This window comes from Procambarus clarkii, chromosome 31 (genome assembly GCF_040958095.1).
Source record: "Procambarus clarkii isolate CNS0578487 chromosome 31, FALCON_Pclarkii_2.0, whole genome shotgun sequence".
In the NCBI taxonomy this organism is placed as follows: domain Eukaryota; kingdom Metazoa; phylum Arthropoda; class Malacostraca; order Decapoda; family Cambaridae; genus Procambarus; species Procambarus clarkii.
Genome location: NC_091180.1, coordinates 7,771,030 through 7,795,384, shown reverse-complemented (window position 1 = coordinate 7,795,384; position 24,355 = coordinate 7,771,030). Strand labels below are relative to the sequence as shown.

Here is a 24,355-nt window from a genome sequence, read left to right as displayed (position 1 = left end):
TCTCACACTCTCTCTCACACTCTCTCTCACACTCTCTCTCACACTCTCTCTCACACTCTCTCTCACACTCTCTCTCACACTCTCTCTCACACTCTCTCTCACACTCTCTCTCACACTCTCTCTCACACTCTCTCTCACACTCTCTCTCACACTCTCTCTCACACTCACTCACACTCACTCACACTCACTCACACTCACACTATCAGGAAGCGTCGTGGCTAGTCAGTGAGGTCGGACCCGGTGTTTACGGGGGTCACCAGTTCGAATTCTCACCCTAGGCTTCCTTTGTTTCCAGAGAACAACATAGAGCGGATAGAGGTGTCTAGAGTTGAAGTGGAAAATATGCTAAAGGAGCTCGGGAGGAACAAAGCAGCTGGCCCAGATGGCGTTTCACCATGGGTTCTGAGAGAATGTGCATCTGAGCTCAGCATTCCACTTCACCTGATCTTTCAGGCATCCCTGTGTACAGGAATCGTAGCAGACGTGTGGAAACAGGCTAACATAGTTCCAATCTACAAAAGTGGCAGCAGGGAAGACCCCCTCAATTATAGACCTGTATCATTGACAAGTGTAATAGTGAAAGTATTGGAAAAGCTAATCAAAACTAAATGGGTAGAACACCTGGAGAGAAATGATATAATATCAGACAGACAGTATGGTTTTCGATCAGGAAGATCCTGTGTATCGAATTTACTCAGTTTCTACGATCGGGCCACAGAGATATTACAGGAAAGAGATGGCTGGGTTGACTGCATCTATCTGGACCTAAAAAAGGCTTTCGACAGAGTTCCACATAAGAGGTTGTTCTGGAAACTGGAAAATATTGGAGGGGTGACAGGTAAGCTTCTATCATGGATGAAAAATTTTCTGACTGATAGAAAAATGAGGGCAGTAATCAGAGGCAATGTATCGGAATGGAGAAATGTCACAAGTGGAGTACCACAGGGTTCAGTTCTTGCACCAGTGATGTTTATTGTGTACATAAATGATCTACCAGTTGGTATACAGAATTATATGAACATGTTTGCTGATGATGCTTGCTGATGATGCTAAGATAATAGGAAGGATAAGAAATTTAGATGACTGTCATGCCCTTCAAGAAGACCTGGACAAAATAAGTATATGGAGCACCACTTGGCAAATGGAATTTAATGTTAATAAATGTCATGTTATGGAATGTGGAATAGGAGAACATAGACCCCATACAACCTATATATTATGTGAGAAATCTTTAAAGAATTCTGATAAAGAAAGAGATCTAGGAGTGGTTCTAGATAGAAAACTATCACCTGAGGACCACATAAAGAATATTGTGCAAGGAGCCTATGCTATGCTTTCTAACTTCAGAATTGCATTTAAATACATGGATGGCGATATACTAAAGAAATTGTTCATGACTTTTGTTAGGCCAAAGCTAGAATATGCAGCTGTTGTGTGGTGCCCATATCTTAAGAAGCACATCAACAAACTGGAAAAGGTGCAAAGACATGCTACTAAGTGGCTCCCAGAACTGAAGGGCAAGAGCTACGAGGAGAGGTTAGAAGCATTAAATATGCCAAAACTAGAAGACAGAAGAAAAAGAGGTGATATGATCACTACGTACAAAATAGTAACAGGATTTAATAAAATCGACAGGGAAGACTTCCTGAGACCTGGAACTTCAAGAACAAGAGGTCATAGATTTAAACTAGCTAAACACAGATGCCGAAGAAATATAAGAAAATTCACCTTCGCAAATAGAGTGGTAGACGGTTAGAACAAGTTAAGTGAGAAGGTGGTGGAGGCCAAGACCGTCAGTAGTTTCAAAGCGTTATATGACAAAGAGTGCTGGGAAGACGGGACACCACGAGCGTAGCTCTCATCCTGTAACTACACTTAGGTAATTACACTTAGGTAATTACACTCACTCACACTCACTCTCTCACACTCATTCAAAAGGTGACACCCCTAGGGTCAACACTTGCATCAGAGGAGCTCCAGCATATTTCAACAATCCTAAGTATTGTAGTACAGGACGATGATAGCGAGTGGTGTCCCAGAGAACATAAAGGTATAGTGCTTTTGAAAAATAGGTGAGATCACAGGAATGTGCTAAGGGAAGTGAAAAATCAAATGAGAAAAAGTTGCCCTAGTGTTTACAGTGCAGAGAAGAACATTCAGGATGGCCGCCGGCAAGAGGAAAAACAAAACAGAGCTTGATTTTGAGGGATTCAATGAGGAAAGCATTGATATTAGTAGGCTACATAACAAGTTGGTAAAATTAGATACTATAGTGAACTCTCATGTAGAAATAATTAGTAAATTGAAAGAAAGTAATGACTATTTGAATAGCAAAGTTTTATGTCTTGAGGATATAGTGAAAGACTTGTGCAAGGATAAAAATCAATTGAAAACAAATTGCAAAGCCATGGAAGAAGAAAAACTCTTAAAAATAGCTATGGAAGAAGTTAAAGTAAATTTAAACATAAATGACTACAATAGGTTAGGCAAGGAAATTCAACAGGAGAAACAGCTTTTGTCAGCACAGATGGAGGAAGTTACACAGGGAATAGAACAGTGCAAGAAAGATATGTAACTCACTTATGCACAAGTGGCCAAGGAGAAGGAAAAAATAGAAGAAGCAGTAAAGGAAGTCAAACACTGCAGCAACCAAGATAAAACAAACATTAGGTTGGAAGTGAGAAAGGAATTGGCATCTAACCCGAAGTTGGTGCAAAACACAGTTGACTGGAGCAAATCCCTGATAATTTTTGGTTGCAAAGAAAAGGAGATAACATCTAGCTCAGAAAGAGCTGTAGAAGAAGCTAAAGTAGTAGATAAAATTGTTGGCCTCGTAGAAGGTTTTACTACCATAGAGAATGTGTGCGACTACAGGAGAATAGGAAAATACGTAAAAGGGAAAGATCGACCTTTGAGGATCACCCTAAATGGTGCCAAACAGATGGAAGAAGTACTCAGGAATGCCAGAAAATTACAAAGTGATGAGGATGGGAAAGTGTGGTCGTTAAGACGAGATCTTTCAAAAGAAGACAGAGAGAAGCTAAAACTGAACCTCGCCGAGGCAAAACGTTTAAATGAGAGCAGGAATGAAGAAGAAATCAATTCTTTTTTCTACAAAGTGATAGGGGTAGGCAGACCAGTAAAGTGGTATATAAAGGCAAACCAACAAAATCATTAGAGAGAGGGGGAGTGAAGAATAAGGAGAGGGGGAACAAGCTCCTGAAGATTGCATACACCAACATAGATGGAGTGAGATCAAAGATACTGGAGTTAAGTGATGTAATACAGCTGCAGACACCAGACATTGTTGCACTCACGGGGACAAAACTTGAAGATGTTATTTTAAATGAGGTCATATTTCCAAGGGGCTACTCAATTTCAAGACGGGACAGAAAAATTAGGAAAGGTGGTGGCGTTGCTGTGCTGGTGAAAGAACACCTAAAGTGAAAGAAATAATGACTGCCAATCCACAAGAAGTTAACATAATAGCACTAGAGATCTGCCATGAGGATGATAAACTAATGATCATAAATGCATATAATCCACCGCCAAGCAGCACATGGTCAAAGGAGGAGCTAGATAGTAAACGCGAAGGTCTTATAACAATAATGAGAGATTATAGCGAGAGCGGATAACGATAGATCGTGACTGTTGATAGTCGGTGACTTCAACTTGAAATCCATAGACTGGGAAGCATATGAAGCTAAAACAGAAGATTTTTGGACCTGTAGATTTGTAGACCTCATCCTGGAATCATTCTTGTATCAACATGTTAAAAAGCTACGAGGATGAGGGAAGGGGACGTTCCCTCTATGCTAGATTTGATATTTACCAGGAAGGAGGAAGAGATATTTGACATTCAGTACTTTCCTCCCTTGGGTAAAAGTGACCATGTCTTTTTAGGAATAAAGTATGCAGTGCGTTATAATCTGGAAGAAAATAAGGAGGTTGAAGCAGTTGAAAAACATGACTTCAGGAGAGGACATTATGGCCACCTTAGAAATTTTTTTAGTGAGTATAATTGGACAGACTTGATGCTAGACAAGGAAGTGAACGAGATGTATGTCAAGTTTTGTGAAATATATGATAAAGGCACAAACAAATTTATACCAAAACAGAGATGCAGAACTAGGAAACAGGATTGGTTCAATAGAAATTGCGAGAGGGCCAGAGACCAAAAGACACAAAAATGGAATCAATACAGGAAGAGGCCAAACCCCCAAATATACGAGCGATACAAAGATGCGAGAAACAACTACACGGCAGTGAGGAGAGAGGCAGAAAGAAATTTTGAAAAAGGGATTGCAAACAAAAGTAAAACAGAACCAGGTGTATTCTATAAATTCATAAACAACAAATTGCAGGTAAAGGATAATATTCAGAGGTTGAAAATGGGAAATAGATTCACAGAAAATGAAAAGGAAATGTGTGAAACACTAAACGAAAAGTTCCAAAGTGTGTTTGTACAAAATGAAATCTTTAGGGAACCAGACACAATAAGAATTCCAGGGAACAACATAGAGCACATAGAGGTGTCTAGAGATGAAGTGGAAAAAATGCTCAAGGAGCTAAGTAAAAACAAAGCAGTTGGTCCAGATGGAGTTTCACCATGGGTTCTAAGAGAATGTGCACCTGAGCTCAGCATTCCATTTCAACTGATTTTTTAGGCATCCCTGTGTACAGGAGTTGTAGCTGATGTGTGGAAAAAGGCTAACATAGTTCCAATCTACAAAAGTGGAAACAGGGAAGATCCCCTTAATTATAGACCTGTATCATTGACAAGTGTAATAGTCAATATATTGGAAAAAATATTAAAATTAAATGGGTAGAACACGTGGAGGAAAACGATATAATATCAGACAGACAGTATGTTTTTCGATCTGGAAGATCCTGTGTAATGAACTTGCTCAGTTTTTATGATTGAGCCACAGAGATTTTACAGGAAAGAGATGGTTGGGTTGACTGCATCTATCTGGACCTAAAAAAGGCTTTCGACAGAGTTTCCCATAAGAGGTTGTTCTGGAAACTGGAACATATTGGAGGAGTGACAGGTAAGCTACTAACATGGATGAAAAATTTCCTAACTGACAGAAAAATGAGGGCCGTAATCAGAGGCAAGGTATCGGACTGGAGGAATGTTACGAGTGGAGTACCACAGGCTTCAGTTCTTGCACCGGTAATGTTCATTGTCTACATAAACTATCTACCAGTGGGAATACAGAATTACATGAACATGTTTGCTGATGATGCAAAGATAATAGGGAAGATAAGAAACCTAGATGATTGTCATGCCCTTCAAGAAGACCTGGACAAAATAAGTATATGGAGCAACACTTAGCAAATGGAATTTAATATGAATAAATGCCATGTTATGGAATGTGGAATTGGAGAACATAGACCCCACACAACCTATAAATTATGTGAGAAATCTTTAAAGAATTCTGACAAAGAAAGGGATCTAGGGGTGGTTCTAGATAGAAACTGTCACCTGAGGACCACATTAAGAACATTGTGCGAAGAGCTTATGCTACACTTTCTAACCTCAGAATTGCTTTTAAATACATGGATGGAGAAATACTAAAGAAATTGTTCACGACTTTTATTAGACCAAAGCTGGAATATGCAGCGGTTGTATGGTGCCCATATCTTAAGAAGCACATCAACAAACTGGAAAAGGTGCAACGACATGCCACTAAGTGGCTCCCAGAACTGAAGGACAAGAGCTACAAGGAGAGGTTAGAGGCATTAAATATGCCAAAACTAGAAGATAGAAGAAAAAGAGGCGATATGATCACTACGTTCAAAATAGTAACAGGAATCGATAAAATTGATAGGGAAGAGTTCCTGAGACCCGGATCTTCAAGAACAAGAGGTCTTAGATTTAAACTAACGAAACAAAGCTGCCGGAGAAATATACGAAAATTCACTTTTGTAAATAGAGTGGTAGACGGTTGGAACAAGTTAAGTGAGAAGGTGGTGGAGGCCAAAACCGTCAGTAATTTCAAAGCATTATATGACAAAGAGTGCTGGGGAGACAGGACACCACGAGCGTAACTCTCATCCTGTAACTACACTTAGGTAATTACTCACACACTCACTCTCTCACACTCACTCATTCTCTCACACTCACTCACTCTCTCACACTCACTCTCACACTCTCTCTCACTCTCACACACTCTCTCCAGGCGTGTATCAAGGTACCCAAGGTCTACCCACTGACCTTCCCCAAGATGCAACCCTACAACAGTTGCCTAACTCCTGATCCAATGACTCCAATGCCTCTGCTTGGTGAACCGAGGCATTGGATGAAAATAAACATGTTCAACCATTTCTGTCCTGCCCAGGAATCAAACCTGGGTCTTCAATTGGAGTCAATAATGAAGCCAACTGTAGTTAACCCTTAAGTTGCGCATCGCATCATATGATGCTTTGACCGACATGCAGTAAATTGCGCATCGCATCATATGATGCTTTGGAATACTATGCAAGATTTAAACGATCTGCAGATACACAGGGTTCACCACACCTTCATCAGGGCTCTTGTAAACAGACCCCATTTTTGTTAAAAATCGTGGGCCAAATTTCCGGGTGTTAGGGGCCTCGGTAGTGAGTGAGCTACCACGCCTGATGCATGCAGCATGAACTCACAGCACTGCTGTTCAGCTTGTGACCACAGCATCGCGTAAAAATGCCATAATATACTTGTTCATTCTATTATGTAACGATGATATTATTACAGAAGACCCCTGACTGTGGTAAAACTGACCAGGGTTCTGATAATATCAGGATTGTGGTGATATTTAGCACTGTGCTCCATGGAGGGAGGAGTAATGCTGTGGGAGGGAGGGTGGTGGCGTCGTCTTCTGACTATATGTGGCCACCTTTTATTGACTGCACTCACCATACCAGCTTAGTGGTTCGCTATGGTGAACACAAATGTAGATACTTATATATAACGTGTGTATAGAGGGTATAAACAGCAAGAGGAGTAGGTTGGGAGCTGCCATTTTGGTGAAGGAGGTGCGTCGTCTGCACGACTTATGTTGTTTATTGGTGACCACTATGGTCTTTGGGCACCATACCAGTTTACTTGTACAAGTATGGTGAATAAAACAGGAAGATACTTATATATAATGTGTGTATATAGCGAAATAACACCACAAACAGTATTGTTGGAGGAGAAATATTAGTGCGTCTGGCCTTGAGAGCAGCCGCCACCAGCTGACTCTGTGAGTAGCTACGTCTTTGTGCCCTTACTCACGATACAAGCTTAGATGTACAGTTATGGTGAACAGAACATGCAAATACTTATATATATAACGTCTGTATATAAAAGCAAAAACAGTATGGTGGGAGGAGAATTGTGGCAAGTCAGGTGAGGTGAGGGAGGGAGAGAGTGGCAGCCAGTGGCGGGCTGCCACTGCCACTCAGCATACCAACTTAGTGGTTCGTTATGGTGAACATGAATGTGGATACTTATATATAGCGTCTGTATATAGTGAATAAAAGCAAAAACAGTATTGTGGGAGGAGAATGTGGGTGAGTCAGGTGACTTGAGGGAGGGAGGAAGTAGCAGCCAGTGGCGGGCTGCCACTGGCACTGCCACTCAGCATGCCAACTTAGTGGTTCGTTATGGTGAACATGAATGTGGATACTTATATATAACGTCTGTATATAGTGAATAAAAGCAAAAACAGTATGGTGGGAGGAGAATGTGGGCGAGTGAGGTGTTGAGGGAGTGAGTGGCTGGCTGGTGTGTGGCGGTCACTCCTCGTTACTTTTTGACTCATAGTAGCAACTTAGTGGTTCGTTATGGTGAACAAAACATGCAGATACTTATATATAACTTGTGTATATAGTGTAATGACCGACAAAGTATTTGTTCACTGTTTGATGAACATAATTGAATCAACAATATGCACACCATATTTTTGAGTACAGCGATGATTATCATTTTATTATATAAATATATCACACTACACACTATTGAATAATATTACAGCAAAAAACTATGAAAAATCAATCAGAGACATTGAAATAATTATGTAACTATCTCTTTGTGGCAACTCCGGCCTGACAGCTGGTGAGCAACAGACCGTCTGGGACGCACGCTGAGTCAGTGCCTGTTTTTTGCCAGACTTCCCCGCCCTATAGCGGGCAATATATGCCACTTATGATTTTTTTTTATTTTTCCCATGATCAGTGAACACAAATTAACAGGTTTAGAAGAAAAAATGTATATTTTTTTTTTGGTATGCGCCTCTGAGTGACACAGGTGACATGCTAAATAGCCAGGCGGCGCCATACAAGGGTTAATACTTTTACAATAGACTACTAATATTTCCCTAAGGAAACAAATTATCCTATTATTGTTCTCCTAAGTCAATAATTGGTTTTTCATTTTCAGGGCCAGGAAATTTGTTAGGCTTAACAAGATTTCCCCAGGCCAACCAGTTCCTCAAGATGCAACCCTCAACAGTTGCCTAACTTCCCAGTACATAGTTGCTGTTAGGTGAACAGAGGCATGGGGTGAAAAGAAATGCTTCTAAATGTTTCAGTGCTACAGCAGGAATTGAACCCTGAACCTTTTAGGTATGACCCAACTGTGCTGACTACTTCACTACAGAACTCTTAAATTAAACAGTATTTACAAATGTTTTGTTAATGCAACAAATATAAAATAATGAGAACCCAACTTATCTTACCTGCCAGCCCAATGAAGAGAGCAAGACCAAGTGTAGCAAAGAAGACGATGAAAACCATTACAAATTCTCTTTTGTGCATTGTGTAGAGTCGCATTTGAACGGACCTGTTGCAAGGAGGAGGATCTCTTTACTAAAAAACCAGCATTGAATGTAATGAAACGCCATTTTCATTACATGAAAATGAGACCCGGAGGCTCCCCGGAGCTTTACCAGGCTGATATGCTAATGTCAGACTTTAGCATCAGTAATGTGCATGGAGTTCTAGGGCCTACCGGGGACCACGGCCAGAACCTGGCCCCCTCAGAGATGCAAGGGGGAGCAATGGCCTGTAGAAAGCCCCGTGTGGTTGGAAGCATTCTATGTCTGCCATCGACCAGGTCAAGCATCCAGAAAGGTAAGCATTCCAAAACAAACCCCTATTCTGGTTAAAATTACTACCTAAAGACGAACTAGTGGATAGAACTTTCCAACAGAAAATAAGCAAACTAGTATGACGTCACACGTCACCGCGCCGCTGTCTGTGCAGCTCCCCCCTCCCCGGGAGGGGGAAGGGGGAGCCCCAGACCTCCCACTCCGGCTATCCACCCATCAGTTCTGAGGCTGGATGTCAAAACACGCGAAAAACCGCCGACCGGAGGGAGAGAGGGTTGCCGGGGAGCCTCCGGGTCTCGCCCAGAAAATGGCGATTCATTACATTCAACGCTGGTTTTCTGGGGGGAGCCCGTCAGCTCCCCGGAGCTAACTACCCACAGAGGAAGGTCAAAGGGACGGAACCGGGAGGTGGACACCACGTACCCCCCACGGAAGCGAGACAACCGGCAGCAAACGCCAACCCGTGGTGCCACAGCCCCTAAAAGTCCCGGGAACAACACGAGAACAACGAGCAGCAAGGCCCCCGTACGAACACCAAAGATCCATGCCCGAATGACCGCAAGGACATGTCACTCAGACGGCAGCGAGAGCAGCGAAGCCACGAACGCCACAGGCATGGGGGAAGAACACAGGCAGCTTAGCCACAAGAACACGACTGACAACCTGGGACACCATCACCCGCGAACCGGGAAGAACAGAACCGGATCAACGCAAAACGTGCCCCGGACACAGATGCCATGGCACACAATTAACAGCGGAAGGCCGCCACTGAGCACAAAACTCGACACACCCCGGCCCAACCAACCAAGCACCAACAAACCAAGGACCCCTCCAGAACACAGCAGCCCCACCCCGCACCAGAAAAGATGGAGACTGCTGCCACTGAACAACCAAAACGCTAAAGCCGAAGGAGCAAGAAAACTCAGCGACCCGACCCCCAGAGGCAAATGCCAAAAGGAAAAAGAGCCGATGAAAAAACAAACCGGAACCGAAGGGGCACTACCAACCGAGGAGAAGACATAGCACGCTGACCAGATACCAGGACAGTGCAAGCGGTGCACGAACAGGCCGGAGGTGAAACAACGCACGAGACAGCTTATTAACGGTGCAGAAGCAGCACCAAGACCGAAAGCAAGCCGAAGCGGCGCTGCCAGCGCTACACGAAAAGAGGCGATAGTATGTGGCAAGACGACGGCCCCCAACCCCCACCAGAAAACCAAGCCGATGCTAACAAGTACAGCCACCTAAGAAGGGACAGGAAAAGGAAGGACCACCAAAATACCCCATGCTGCCGCCAAGAGAAGTACGCAGGTGGGACACCTACCACGAAGCCACCCGACCACCAACCGGAGGCGAGACCGCGAGGCAGAACGTAAGCAGCCCCAACAAGGCCCCTCCGAGCCCAGGAAAAGGCGGAGCCACGGGAAGATCTCAGGCGCGATCACCGAAACCCAGGCAGCACAAGGAGATGGAACATATGCCGAACAGAAAAACTCCCCAAAGCAAGCAAACCCGCCAGTTCAGAAACGACGGGTCCGACACGAGACATCGCAAGACCCCGAAAAGCCAACCGGCAGGGTAAGCTAAGAACCGAAGAAGGTGGAAGGGTTGCCACCAGAAACAGTACCCGAACCACGGGGTACGAGCAACTGCAACAGACCGAGACAAAGAAGCACACCACAGGACACAGGCTGAAAGAACGCCCAAGAAGCCAAGGAACGCACGCAGAACACCCCTGCGGCAGAGGAGGAAACAAGGGAACGCACAAGGAAATGAAGCGGTGGAAACCGACCCCCCCCCCCCCCCACAGCAGCAAGTGCAGGCAAAACTGACCAAAGGAGATGCCAGGAAAACGACTGGGGAGAGGCATGATGAAAGAGCTGAAGCACAAACCCCAGGAAACGACCAGGGATGGACAAACAGGCAGGACCCAAGGAACTTGTGGAAGGTGGCCCAAGCCCCAAGGGTAGTACTTACAGGGCACCTAGGAAAGGGAACCCTAGGCGCATGCAGCCCGAGTACTGGAGACTCACTCCCAGCTCACGCACCACCTAGAAGACAGACACCACACTCTAGGTATAGTGCTGAAACAACTACCAGAGCCGGAGCACATAACCGGTGCCTATAGCATCAGCCTCAGAACTGATGGGTGGATAGCCGGCGTGGGAGGTCTGGGGCTCCCCCTTCCCCCTCCCGGGGAGGGGGGAGCTACGCAGACAGCGGCGCGGTGACGTGTGACGTCATACTAGTTTGCTAGTTTTCTGTTGGGAAGTTCCATCCACTAGTTCAGCTTTAGGTAGCAATTTTAACCAGAATAGGGGTTTGTTTTGGAATGCTTACCTTTCTGGATGCTTGACCCGGTCGATGGCAGACATAGAATGCTTCCAACCACACGGGGGTTTCTATAGGCCATTGCTCCCCTTGCCTCTCTGAGGGGGCCAGGTTCTGGCCGTGGTCCCCGGTAGGCCCTAGACCTCCATACACATGACTGATGCCAAAGTCTGACATTAGCATATCAGCCTGGTAAAGCTCCGGGGAGCCGACGGGGCTCCCCCAAAAAAGAATGAGTTATAACTCAACTACTGTACATAATTTTACTCTTAAAATATATTTTCCACCATTCATTAACATTTTCACATTCATATGTAAAACAAAATTTTTTGTTTTTTGAGTAACTTTGAACCGAGCACCTCAGTTGGTCCCTTGTGCATATGGCTTCACAGAGATACATGCTGCTTAACAGGTTCTAATGACTTGTTTCAAAATTGGGGAAGGGAGACAGTGGTAAATCTAGGTCAAGCCAATGCCGAGAGACTAACTCATTATCATACAAGAGAATAACAAAAATATAACAAACTTTGAAAAAAAAACAAGAGTTGAATGTAATGAAATGCCAGTTTCTGAGTGAGCCCCGGAGGCTCCTTGAAGCAATCTTTCTGATCAAGTACCATACTACTTCATTGTCATCAGTCGCAGAGTCCTATGTAAGCCTACTGGGGTCCATGAGGCAGAAATTGGTCCCCTCAGAGAAGCAAATGGAGCAATGACCATGAACACTTTACATTTAACCACCGTGCTGCGCGGAGTTTATTGTGAAATTCCCCCGGTGCGCATGAAATAAAGTGTTCCCAAAAAATTATTTTTTCTTCATAATATGATAAATTCCATTCCCTGAACATGTCTATGTAAAAATAAATACCAAATTCCACTTACTTTGGCTGTGGGGAGATGGACAAGGTGCGCTGTGACATCATCAGGGCCTGGTCGCCCGTGTGTGAATCGCCCAGACACGGTCGCGCGGGCCATTCAAGCACTGGGTGTTGCCATAAATATATTTTCAATTATTTGTTTTATGTATTTCCAATGCAGTTTTATTTGTTTTTTTATCATATATGATGCATATTTGTGTCCTTTACGATATGTATACAGTAGAACGTTCATAATGTTCCCTGGAACTGTGATACATGTGTCAGTAATGTGTCCACAATAAATGTTTATTGTCGCAATATTACCTGTTAAAAATTCACTAAAATTACAATATGTACAGTTTTACACACTAAACACGCATCGCCTAAAATTGCCATAATATATATGTTCATGCTATTATTTAGCGATGATATTATTACAGACGACCCCTGACTGTGATAAAAATGACCAGGATTATCTTGGTGGGGAGGGATGTAGCATTGTCTGCTGACTCTGTGTGACCACTTTTTACTGTCTGGACTCACTATACCAGCTTAGTTGTTCGCTATAGTGAGCAAAACATGCAGATACTTATATATAAAATGTCTGTATATAAAAGCAAAAACAGTATGGTGGGAGGAGAATTGTGGCGAGTCAGGTGAGGTGAGGGAGGGAGTGGCAGCCAGTGGCGGACTGCCACTCAGCATACCAACTTAGTGGTTCGTTATGGTGAACACGAATGTAGATACTTATATGTAACGTGTATATACAGTGTAATAACAGCAAAAGGAGTGTTGGGGAGAAGCCATTTTGGTGATGGGGGTGGCAACATCTGCATGATTTGTCATGTTGGTAGGGGTGGCCACTATGTTCTTTGGGCATTATACCGGCTTAGTTGAACAGTTATGGTGAACAAAACCATGTAGATACTTATATATAACGTCTGTATATAGGGTAATAACACCACAAACAGTATTGTTGGAGGTGAAATTTTAGTGCGTCTGACCTTGAATGTGTCAGGGAGGCAGCCGCCAGATGACTGTGTAGCAACATCTCTTAGTGCCTGAATTAACTAAATCAACTTAGTTGTACAGTTGTGGCGAACAAAACATGTAGATAATTATATATAACGTCTGTATATAGCGAATAAAAGCAAAAATAGTATTGTGGGAGGAGAATGTGGGCGAGTCAGGTGAATTGAGGGAGGAAGTGGCAGCCAGTGGCGGGCTGCCACTGCCACTCAGCATGCCAACTTCGTGGTTCGTTATGGTGAACACGAATGTAGATACATATAACGTCTGTATATCTATATAAATAAAAATGGAAATGTTCGTTTGTGCATAACCACTAATCTCCGAAAGTTCTTCACCGATTGCTGTGAAATTTTCACACGATGTTCCATTCGCATCCGAGCAGGTTTTTATATACATACTACAGTATATAGATGTCACGTCTGTGACGCTAAAAAAAAACATGCTTTTTCAGAAAAACTTTGTTTTTCATGTAAGGGAAATCTTCGAAAGCTCTACTGACTGCTTTGAAATTTTGACAACATTGTATTCGAATAGGCGCGTCTTTTTATATACCTACTATATTGATGCCACCCCTGTGACAGGTAAAAACATGCATTTTTGAAAAACAGCTGCACCTGTTGCACATAATAGCAACATGCATGCTATACTAAACATGTCATGAATTCCATTTCAATGTTTCCGTTTGCATTGATAAATTTTATTTTCATAGTTTTTTTATTTATTTTATTTTTTATTGAATTATTTTGTGTGACATTGTGTTGGAATTGAGCTGTGTTGTTTACCATACCGTTCATTTCCTAAATATAAGTATAGATGCCACACCTACGACGAGTAAAACTATGCTTTTCTTGAAAAACAGCGCCATCTGTTGCATGTAAGAGCAACACACATGCTATACTAAATATGTTACAATTCCATTTCAATGTTTCTGATCGCATTGATAAATTGAATTTTCATAGATTTATTTATTTATTTTCATTTAATTATTTTGTGTGAATTGCATTGGAATTGAGCTGTGTTCTTTACCATACTGCTCATTTCTTGAGCATAGTTTATTTTTTTATTTTTTCATATTTTCATTCCATTTTTTAACTGTTTTCTTCTATTTCAGTGATGGGAACATCAGATCACTTATGTTCCCAATTTTCTGATGGGAACATCAGACCATTTTAGAAGGCATCGGACAAGGGAGTGGGGAATGGTGGGGATGACAAGGGGATGGAAGTGAGAGATGGTGGGGAGGACGAGGGGACAAGGGAGGGGGTAATGGAGGGGAAGGACGAAGGGGCAAGTTTGGGATAGTGGGGACGAGGGATGGGGGAAATGGAGAATGGTGGGAAGGACAAAGGGACAGGGAAGTAGGGTATGGTGGGAAGGAAGAGGGGATAGTGGAGTGGGGAATAGTGGGGAGGACAAGGGGACAGTGGAGTGGGGAATGGTTGGGAGGCCGAGGAGACGGGTGAGGGGGAATGGGGGGGGAGGACTGGGGGACAGGGATGGTTGCTTTGGCTCAGCAACGCACATGCGATGCCGAGCCACAGCAATGAGTGGTCAGGTACTGCTAGTAGTGAATAAAAGCAAAAACAGTATGGTGGGAGGAGAATGTGGGCGAGTGAGGTGTTGAGGGAGTGAGTGGCAGCGAGTGGCTGGCTGGTGTGTGGCAGTCACTCCTCGTTTTTTGACTCATAATACCAACTTAGTGGTTCGTTATGGTGAACAAAACATGCAGATACTTATATATAACCTGTGTATATAGTGTAATAACCAACAGAGTATTTGTTCACCGTTTGATGAACATAATTGAATCAACAATATGCACACCATAACTTTGAGTACAGCGATGATTCACTCATTTTATTATATAAATATATCACACTACGCACTACTAAATAATATTACAGCAAAAAAAAACTACAAAAATTGAGACATTGAAATAATTAGGTAGTTATCTCTTTGTGGCCACTCCTGCCCGACAGCTGGGAGCAACAGACCGTCTGGGATGCACGCTGAGTCAGCGCCTGTTTTTTGCTAGACTTCCCTGCCCTATAGTGGGCAATATATGCCACTTGTGATATTTTTCCATGATCAGAGAACACAAATTAACAGGTTTAGAAGAAAAAATAATAATTTTTTTTTTTGGTATGCACCTGTGGGTGACAATGCTAATTAGCCCTGGTCAACACAAGGGTTAAGGCAAGCAGGGGATGGTTTGAAAAATGTTGAAAAAGAAGTGGTATTCATAGTGTTGCGAGGCATGGGGAGGTTGCCAGCTCAGACAAACCAGTGGCTGAAAGATTTTTTGAAGAATTTAAAGAGTTTGCAGAGGCTGAGGGATACCTACCGCAACAAGTTTTTAATTGTGATGAGACAGGACTGTTCTGGAAAAAGATTGCCTAAGAGGACATACATTACCAAGGAGGAAAAATCATTGCCCTGGACACAAGCCTATGAAAGATAGGTTTACGCTTGTGCTGTGTTCAAATGCGAGTGGCGATTTGAAAATTAAACCCATGCTTGTGTATCATTCTGAAAATCCAAGGGTTTTCAAACAGTATAAAGTGCAGAAAAACCAAATGTGTGTGATGTGGAGGGCTAATAAAAGGGCATGGGTGACTAGGATTTTTTTTCGGAGTGGGTGAATGAAGTGGTGTGCCCTGCCATACAAAAATATCTGCAGGAGAAACAATTGCCACTCAAGGCCCTGCTTCTCCTCAACAATGCTCCTACTCATCCTCCAGGCTTGGAAGATGAATTGTTGCACAGATACAGTAATTTTCTTACAGTAAAGTTCCTTCCTCCTAACACCACCACTCTAATTCAGCCTATGGACCAGAAAATCATAGCAAATTTTAAGAAACTTTATGAAAGGGTACTTTTCCGGAAATGTTTTGAAGTGACTGAAGCCACAAAACTCACCCTCAAAGAGTTCTGGAAAGACCATTTTAACATTTGTAGTGCTTTAAAACTCATTGACAAAGCCTGGCAAGAAGTGACTCAAAGAACCCAGATCTCTGGCTGAAGAAAATTGTGGCCTGAATGTGTGACAGAGCTAGACTTTGAGGGGTTTGAGCCTGTAAATGATGTGCCTATTGTTGAGGAAATTGTTACTCTGGGCAGGCAAATGGGCTTGGAATTGGATGGTGCTGATGTGGAGGAGTTCGTGGAAGAACACAACGAAGAACTGACCACCGAAGAACTCCAAGCCCTTCAAAAGAAACAGCAAGAAGACACAGCTGAGGATGTTTCTCCAGTGGAGGAGGAGGATGAGGCAGCAGCGAATGTCCCTTCTGCAACCATTAAGAAGTGGTGTGAGATGTGGGAAGAAATGTAAACTTTTATTGAAACGACTCACCCAGAGAAAGCTGTAGTAGGCCTTTGCATTAATCTTTTCAATGACAATGTGATGCCTCACTATAGAAACATCTTGCGAAGAAGGGAAAAACAGTCATCAATGAACTGCTTTGTGAGAAAATCGAGCGGTGAGCCACAACCAGGACCTAGTGGTATGCAGGCAAAACGTGCCAGAGAATCACAATCGACTTGAGAATGGTCCAGGACGGACCGAAACATCGTCGTCCCTTCACCTCCTAGTGTGTGGTCTGGTCAATGTGCCAGAGAATGCACCCCAGAGAGGTCCTCACCGCCTGATGTTATAATGGAAGGGGACTCCACTTCCAAACAGTAACACTTCTCCTCCTCTCCCCTCCTCATCTTCCATATGCCAACAGCAGTCATCAGCAATAGTAATTAATAACTTGAACATAGTTTTGTAGTGTAGATTTTGATGAATTAGGTATAAAATTTAATTTGAAGTGAGGGTTTTGGATAGTCAGGAATGGATTATTTCATTTCCCATTATTTCTTATTGGGAAATTAGCTTCGGTTTACGAGTTTTCGGAATACGAGCCATCTCCAGGAACAGATTAAACTTTTAAACCGAGGTACCCCTGTACATTTTATTTGTTTTTACATGCCAATCCTACGTATAATGAACATGTACACTATATTATCGCAGTAGAACATCCATATTGTCCGAAGACACTGTTACATGCATGACACATGTGTACACATCTGGCACATATTTTCAATGTATCATCCTAATTTATGTATATATACAATCTATTTACACATACACTGTACAGTATCACACAATATATACACACACCATAAGCACAATCAGAACTCCACAAGTGTGAGCTACCACACCCAGCCAGCCAGTCCTCCCTCTCTCCTCCAACATTGTACTCGCCATCACCCCTCCTCCCACTATACTGTTATTGTTTTTATTACACTATTTACATATGTTATGTATACCAATCTACATGTTTTATTCACCAGAACTATGCAAGTAAACCGGTATTGTGTCCAAACTGTATAGTGGCCATACACTGCATGAGAAATCACTTAGCAGACAGCAGACAACACTACGATTACGACGTCACCCCTTTCCAAAATAGCTCCTCTCAACATACTCCTGTTGTCGTTATAACACTATATACACACATTGTATATACCCATGTACATATGTGTTCACCATAGCGAACTACTAAGCTAGTATGGTGAGCAAAACATGTGTGGCTGCCCCACACAGTGACGCTATCTGGATTCCCTCCCTCCTCCCACAATACTACGCACAGCGCTAATTATCACCACAATCCTGCTGTTATCACAATCCTGGTCACTAAACCCTGTAAATGAATAATGGACCGCAAGTTTATTTTGTAAAGTAACATAAGAAGTCGTTTGAAGATTCCTATATAGACGAAATAATGCTGTGGTGCTGTAGCTAGCGCTGTGAATATCGTGAATAGCATTGAATCACTGATTTTTGAACACTGTACACAGTCATTATCACACTCAGGCTCTTCTGTAATACTATCATGGCTAAATAACACAAGTTAGTTTATATATATTATATATATTATATATATATATATATATATATATATATATATATATATATATATATATATATATGTCGTACCTAGTAGCCAGAATTCACTTTTCGGCCTACTATGCAAGTCCCGATTTGCCTAATAAGCCAAGTTTTCCTGAACTAATATATTTTCTCTATTTTTTTTCTTATGAAATGATAAAGCTACCCATTTCATTATGTATGAGGTCAATTTTTTTTATTGGAGTTAATATTAACGTAGATATATTGTAACAGACTAGGCTGTTGTAAGAATTATCCAGAGTGGTTTATCGACAAAAGAGAATGGGAAGCTGAGCCGCATGGTGACCTGACCCCCAGGGGAATTCGCGGTGGAAATAACCGACGCTTTGTTCATATCTGCGTATAATGAATCATCCTATAGTATTCAGTAATTTAGAGAAAATTAGCCTTTATTCATTTTTATTAAAATTGTATTGTATAATAGTACTGGATACAATATCAAGAGTATTCTAATTATTGAGTTTAAGTCACCATCAGTGACGTCACGAATCAGATCTAACTTTTAAAGCGGAGTGACCGGCGGTCATAGGTCATCAGGGGTTGACAGGTCTACTATTTCTCAAAGTTTTAATAACCATTTTTGGGGATCGGGAACAGTTCTGCCGTTAGATGTTTGTAATTTAATTCAGTAAAATAATTCAACCAGTCTGGATCAATTAAGTACAACAGAGGTTAATTGTTATAACTTAAACCTGGCTAGTAACTTGGAAAAACTTTGACTAGGCGGAAGGATACAAGGTTCTAGTCTGGACTAGGCCAGACGAGGACAAATCAGTGTGGTCACGGAAGCAGCTGGGATAAGAGGTCAACATCTTACCTCTCCCCAAGAACAGGCCCAACACCTAGAACTGTGGTCGCCCAAGGTATAGTTGCTATTGTTAAGTATAGAAATAGTCTCATTTGCCACTCAGGTCAAGTAGGGAGTGTTAAATTGATAGGGAGTGAACATATTTAGATTTTGTTTTAGTTTTCGTTTAATAAATTAAATTTGTTATTAATTTGCATTTTATTGTTTCCATGTGTTTTATGTGTATACTTGTCCTGGTCACGTGGTCCACACGAGGCAGAGTTGCATTGGGCGCCGATTCTAACATCGAATCGGAATTATCATTACCGTGTAATTTATTCCACACTCAAGGTCATCGTTTATAGTGGGGATCAAGCCCCTAGGTTGATTAATTAGCGTGATCGATCCAGACCTCGATCATTGCTCTTGTATTACTGGTCTGGTGGTGGCAGCAGAGGTGACTCTAGGGTTTTGTTCAGAGCTTAGGTCACGTCATACTGGGTGTAGAATCCTAAGTCGGTCAATCGTCTTAGGACCACGTGGCGTGGAGTTGGCTTTGGTAAAAGTTTTGGAGTCCCTTGGTTTAGAAATAAAAGTAAGAATACGGGTAGAGGGAGTAGAAAGAAGGAAGTAAAGAGAGAGGAACCCGAACCCGTGTTACAATGGTGGCAGCGGTGGGATTGTGGGTTTGGATACTAAACCTCGTGAATTTTAACAAATTAACAAGGTTTACTAAGTGCTTGTGCGGGGGGGTTGTAACAGACTAGGCTGTTGTAAGAATTATCCAGAGTGGTTTATCGACAAAAGAGTTACAATATGACCTAACCTAACCAACCCTACCTAACCTAATCTAACCTATCTTTATAGATTAGGTTAGGTTAGGTAGCCGAAAAAGTTAGGTTAGGTAGGTTAGGTAGTCGAAAAACAATTAATTCGTGAAAACTTTGCTTATTAGGCAAATTGGGCCTTGCATAGTAGGCTGACAAGTACGTTCTGGCTACTAGGTACGACATAATATTATATATATATATATATATATATATATATATATATATATATATATATATATATATATATATATATATATATATATATATATATATATATATATATATATATATATATATATATATATATATATATATATATATATATATATATATATATATATATATATATATATATATATATATATATATATATATATATATATATATATATATATATATATATATATATATATATATATATATATATATATATATATATATATATATATATATATATATATATATATATATATATATATATATATATATATATATATATATATATATATATACAGAGCACCACTTGGTTTCCGAACCCCTTGGGGACGAGACCCGTCGGTTAACATGTAAGTTCGTATACGAGAAATAGAGGGGAAAAAATAAACTAGAAATGTAAAAAGAAATTTTTCCGAAAAATTTATGAAAAAAACTCTAGGGAAAAAAATCGTCAGGTTCATGGCGTAAATGCGACCGTGTTTGTTTGTACTCATCAATAAGTGAAGTCCTGATCCGCTTTATAAAAGTCCTTAATTGTTCCTAACTGATTATTAAGACGTCTGGCAAACATCCTCTGGATGTTTCCTGCCAGCCTGCAGGAACATCCTGCCTAAAATATACGATGATGTACTGTACATTTAAGAAACAAATCTGGGTCACAGGTCTGTGGAGTGTGGTTAGGCTTACGGAGTCAGCCGGTCCCTCCCCCACCACCGACACACCTCCCCCTCTCCCCCCACCACCGACACACCCCCCCTCTCCCCCCACCACCGACACACCTCCCCCTCTCCCCCCACCACCGACACACCACCCCCACCCCCCACCCCAAACCCATACACACACACACACACACACACCCTCTCAAAGGTCACGTGGTTCACGGTTCACTTCAACACCCATATATCGCTTCCTGCCTGCCTGCCTGCCTGCCTGCCTGCCTCCTTCCCAGCCTGCCTCCTTCCCAGCCTGCCTCCTTCCCAGCCTGCCTCCTTCCCAGCCTGCCTCCTTCCCAGCCTGCCTGCCTGCCTACCTCCTTCCCAGCCTGCCAGCCTGCTTCCTTCCCAGCCTGCCTCCTTCCCAGCCTGCCAGCCTGCTTCCTTCCCAGCCTGCCTCCTTCCCAGCCTGCCTGCCTGCCTCCTTCCCAGCCTGCCAGCCTGCGTCCTTCCCAGCCTGCCTCCTTCCCAGCCTGCCTCCTTCCCAGCCTGCCTGCCTGCCTCCTTCCCAGCCTGCCAGCCTGCTTCCTTCCCAGCCTGCCTCCTTCCCAGCCTGCCTCCTTCCCAGCCTGCCTCCTTCCCAGCCTGCCTCCTTCCCAGCCTGCTTCCTTCCCAGCCTGCCTCCTTCCCAGCCTGCCAGCCTGCCTCCTTCCCTGCCTGCCAGCCTGCCTCCTTCCCAGCCTGCCAGCCTGCCTCCTTCCCAGCCTGCCAGCCTGCCTCCTTCCCAGCCTGCCAGCCTGCTTCCTTCCCAGCCTGCCTCCTTCCCAGCCTGCCTCCTTCCCAGCCTGCCTCCTTCCCTGCCTGCCAGTCTGCCTCCTTCCCAGCCTGCCTGCCTGCCTCCTTCCCAGCCTGCCTGCCTGCCTCCTTCCCAACCTGCCAGCCTGCTTCCTTTCCAGCCAGCCTGCCTCCCTCCCTGCCATCATGCTAACGGGTAGTGTGTGTGTTAGGCTTATCTTCGGGAATGAGCCGGTCTCACCCCCACCACCAACAAACCACCCGCCCCCTACATCCCATCTCTCAAGGTCACGCGGTTCAACCGCGTGACTACCACTCACTCCCTCCTGCAAGCTAGCCTGCCTGCCTGCCTGCCTGCCTGTGCCTGCCTGCCTGTAATTACCTAAGTGTAATTACCTAAGTGTAGTTACAGGATGAGAGCTACGCTCGTGGTGTCCCGTCTTCCCAGCACTCTTTGTCATATAACGCTTTGAAACTACTGACGGTCTTGGCCTCCACCACCTTCTCACTTAACTTGTTCCAACCGTCTACCACTCTATTTGCGAAGGTGAATTTTCTTATATTTCTTCGGCATCTGTGTTTAGCTAGTTTAAATCTATGACCTCTTGTTCTTGAAGTTCCAGGTCTCAGGAAGTCTTCCCTGTCGATTTTGTCAATTCCTGTTACTATTTTGTATGTAGTGATCATATCACCTCTTTTTCTTCTGTCTTCTAGTTTTGGCATATTTAATGCTTCTAACCTCTCCTCGTAGCTCTTGCCCTTCAGTTCTGGGAGCCACTTAGTAGCATGTCTTTGCACCTTTTCCAGTTTGTTGATGTGCTTCTTAAGATATGGGCACCACACAACAGCTGCAGTGCCTGCCTGCCTGTGCCTGCCAGCCTGCCTGCCTGTGCCTGCCAGCCTGCCTTTCCCTCCCTAATTCTCACTACTTCCATCCCTTCCTGCCTACCTCCTAGCATCTCTCCCTACCTCCCCCTCCCTCTTAGCATCTCTCCCTACCTCCTAACATCTCTCCCTATCTCCCCCCCCTCTCTCACTGATTCTCCCCCCCCTTATTCATACTGCCTCCCACCTAAGCTCCATCGTCCATCCACCCACCACTGACGCAATGCGTGCATTTGGAGCCAACATGGTGCACAGATGTTTCTTGATTGTGCAGATATGTAAAACAAAAGCACAGAATGAACATTCCAGCCTTATGGCAATTCAAAATAATAGGAATAATAGGCCGTGAATCTGTGAAGTCACAGTGGGCAAACTGGACCATCGCCCACCCACCACCACAAGCCGGCGTGACGCTTGGCGGACCCCTTCCTACCCGAACTTTGTTCGGGTAGCATGACTCCCCAACCCCAATCGGGAAACTGGAAGTTTCGGATAACTAAAGTTCGGAAACCAAGTGGTGCTCTGTATACAGTATATATATATATATATATATATTATATATATATATATATAATATTAAATATGACCGAAAAAGTAAGATTAATAATTCTAACACGAATTTTCTCAATCTTTCGTACATTTCTTTTCACTGTTGGAGGTAAATCAAAAATCAATTCTCCAAAATTCATTTTTATTTCTAGTCTGACGCGACACGAACGCGTTTCGTAAAACTTATTACATTTTCAAAGACTTTAGTTTACAAATACACAACTGAATAGAACTTACGCATCTCCGATTTTATATCTACATTTGAGTGAGGTGGATGGGGTAAGGTGGCATTAATAGGGTATTAATTTCATCAACACAAGACAGAACAAGAGGTGGTATTAATAGGGTATTAATTTCATCAACACAAGACAGAACACGAAACAATGGGTATTGAATAGAAGTGTTTGCAGAAAGACTATTGGTCCATATTTCTTGATGCTTCTATATTGGAGCGGAGTCTTGAGGTGGGTAGAATATAGTTGTGCATTAATTGGCTGTTGATTGCTGGTGTTGACTTCTTGATGTGTAGTGCCTCGCAAACGTCAAGCCGCTTGCTATCGCTGTATCTATCGATGATTTCTGTGTTGTTCACTAGGATTTCTCTGGCGATGGTTTGGTTGTGGGAAGAGATTATATGTTCCTTAATGGAGCCCTGTTGCTTATGCATCGTTAAACGCCTAGAAAGAGATGTTGTTGTCTTGCCTATATACTGGGTTTTTTGGAGCTTACAGTACCCCAAGAGGGCATTTGAAGGCATAGACGACGTTAGTCTCTTTTAAAGCGTTCTGTTTTGTGTCTGGAGAGTTTCTCATGAGTAGGCTGGCCGTTTTTCTGGTTTTATAGTAAATCGTCAGTTGTATCCTCTGATTTTTGTCTGTAGGGATAACATTTCTATTAACAATATCTTTCAGGACCCTTTCCTCCGTTTTATGAGCTGTGGAAAAGAAGTTCCTGTAAAATAGTCTAATAGGGGGTATAGGTGTTGTGTTAGTTGTCTCTTCAGAGGTTGCATGGCGTTTCACTTTCCTTCTTATGATGTCTTCGACGAAACCATTGGAGAAGCCGTTGTTGACTAGGACCTGCCTTACCCTACAGAGTTCTTCGTCGACTTGCTTCCATTCTGAGCTGTGGCTGAGAGCACGGTCGACATATGCGTTAACAACACTCCTCTTGTACCTGTCTGGGCAGTCGCTGTTGGCATTTAGGCACATTCCTATGTTCGTTTCCTTAGTGTAGACTGCAGTGTGGAAACCTCCGCTCTTTTCCATGACTGTTACATCTAGAAAGGGCAGCTTCCCATCCTTTTCCATCTCATAAGTGAAACGCAACACGGAACTCTGCTCAAATGCCTCCTTCAGCTCCTGCAGATGTCTGACATCAGGTACC

The 24,355-nt window shown here is 43.0% G+C and overlaps 1 protein-coding gene across 8 annotated transcripts in view; it reads right to left on the bottom strand.

The window, feature by feature from the left end:
* LOC123758602 (transmembrane protein 181) overlaps positions 1-24,355 on the bottom strand; it is a 439,494-nt gene that overhangs the window by 383,518 nt on the left and 31,621 nt on the right. For all 8 annotated transcript variants that reach the window (XM_069334329.1, XM_069334331.1, XM_069334330.1 and 5 more), the window contains exon 2: positions 8,706-8,809. In XM_069334329.1, the coding sequence (XP_069190430.1) occupies positions 8,706-8,809 (104 nt within the window). The remainder of the gene's footprint in view (positions 1-8,705; positions 8,810-24,355) is intronic.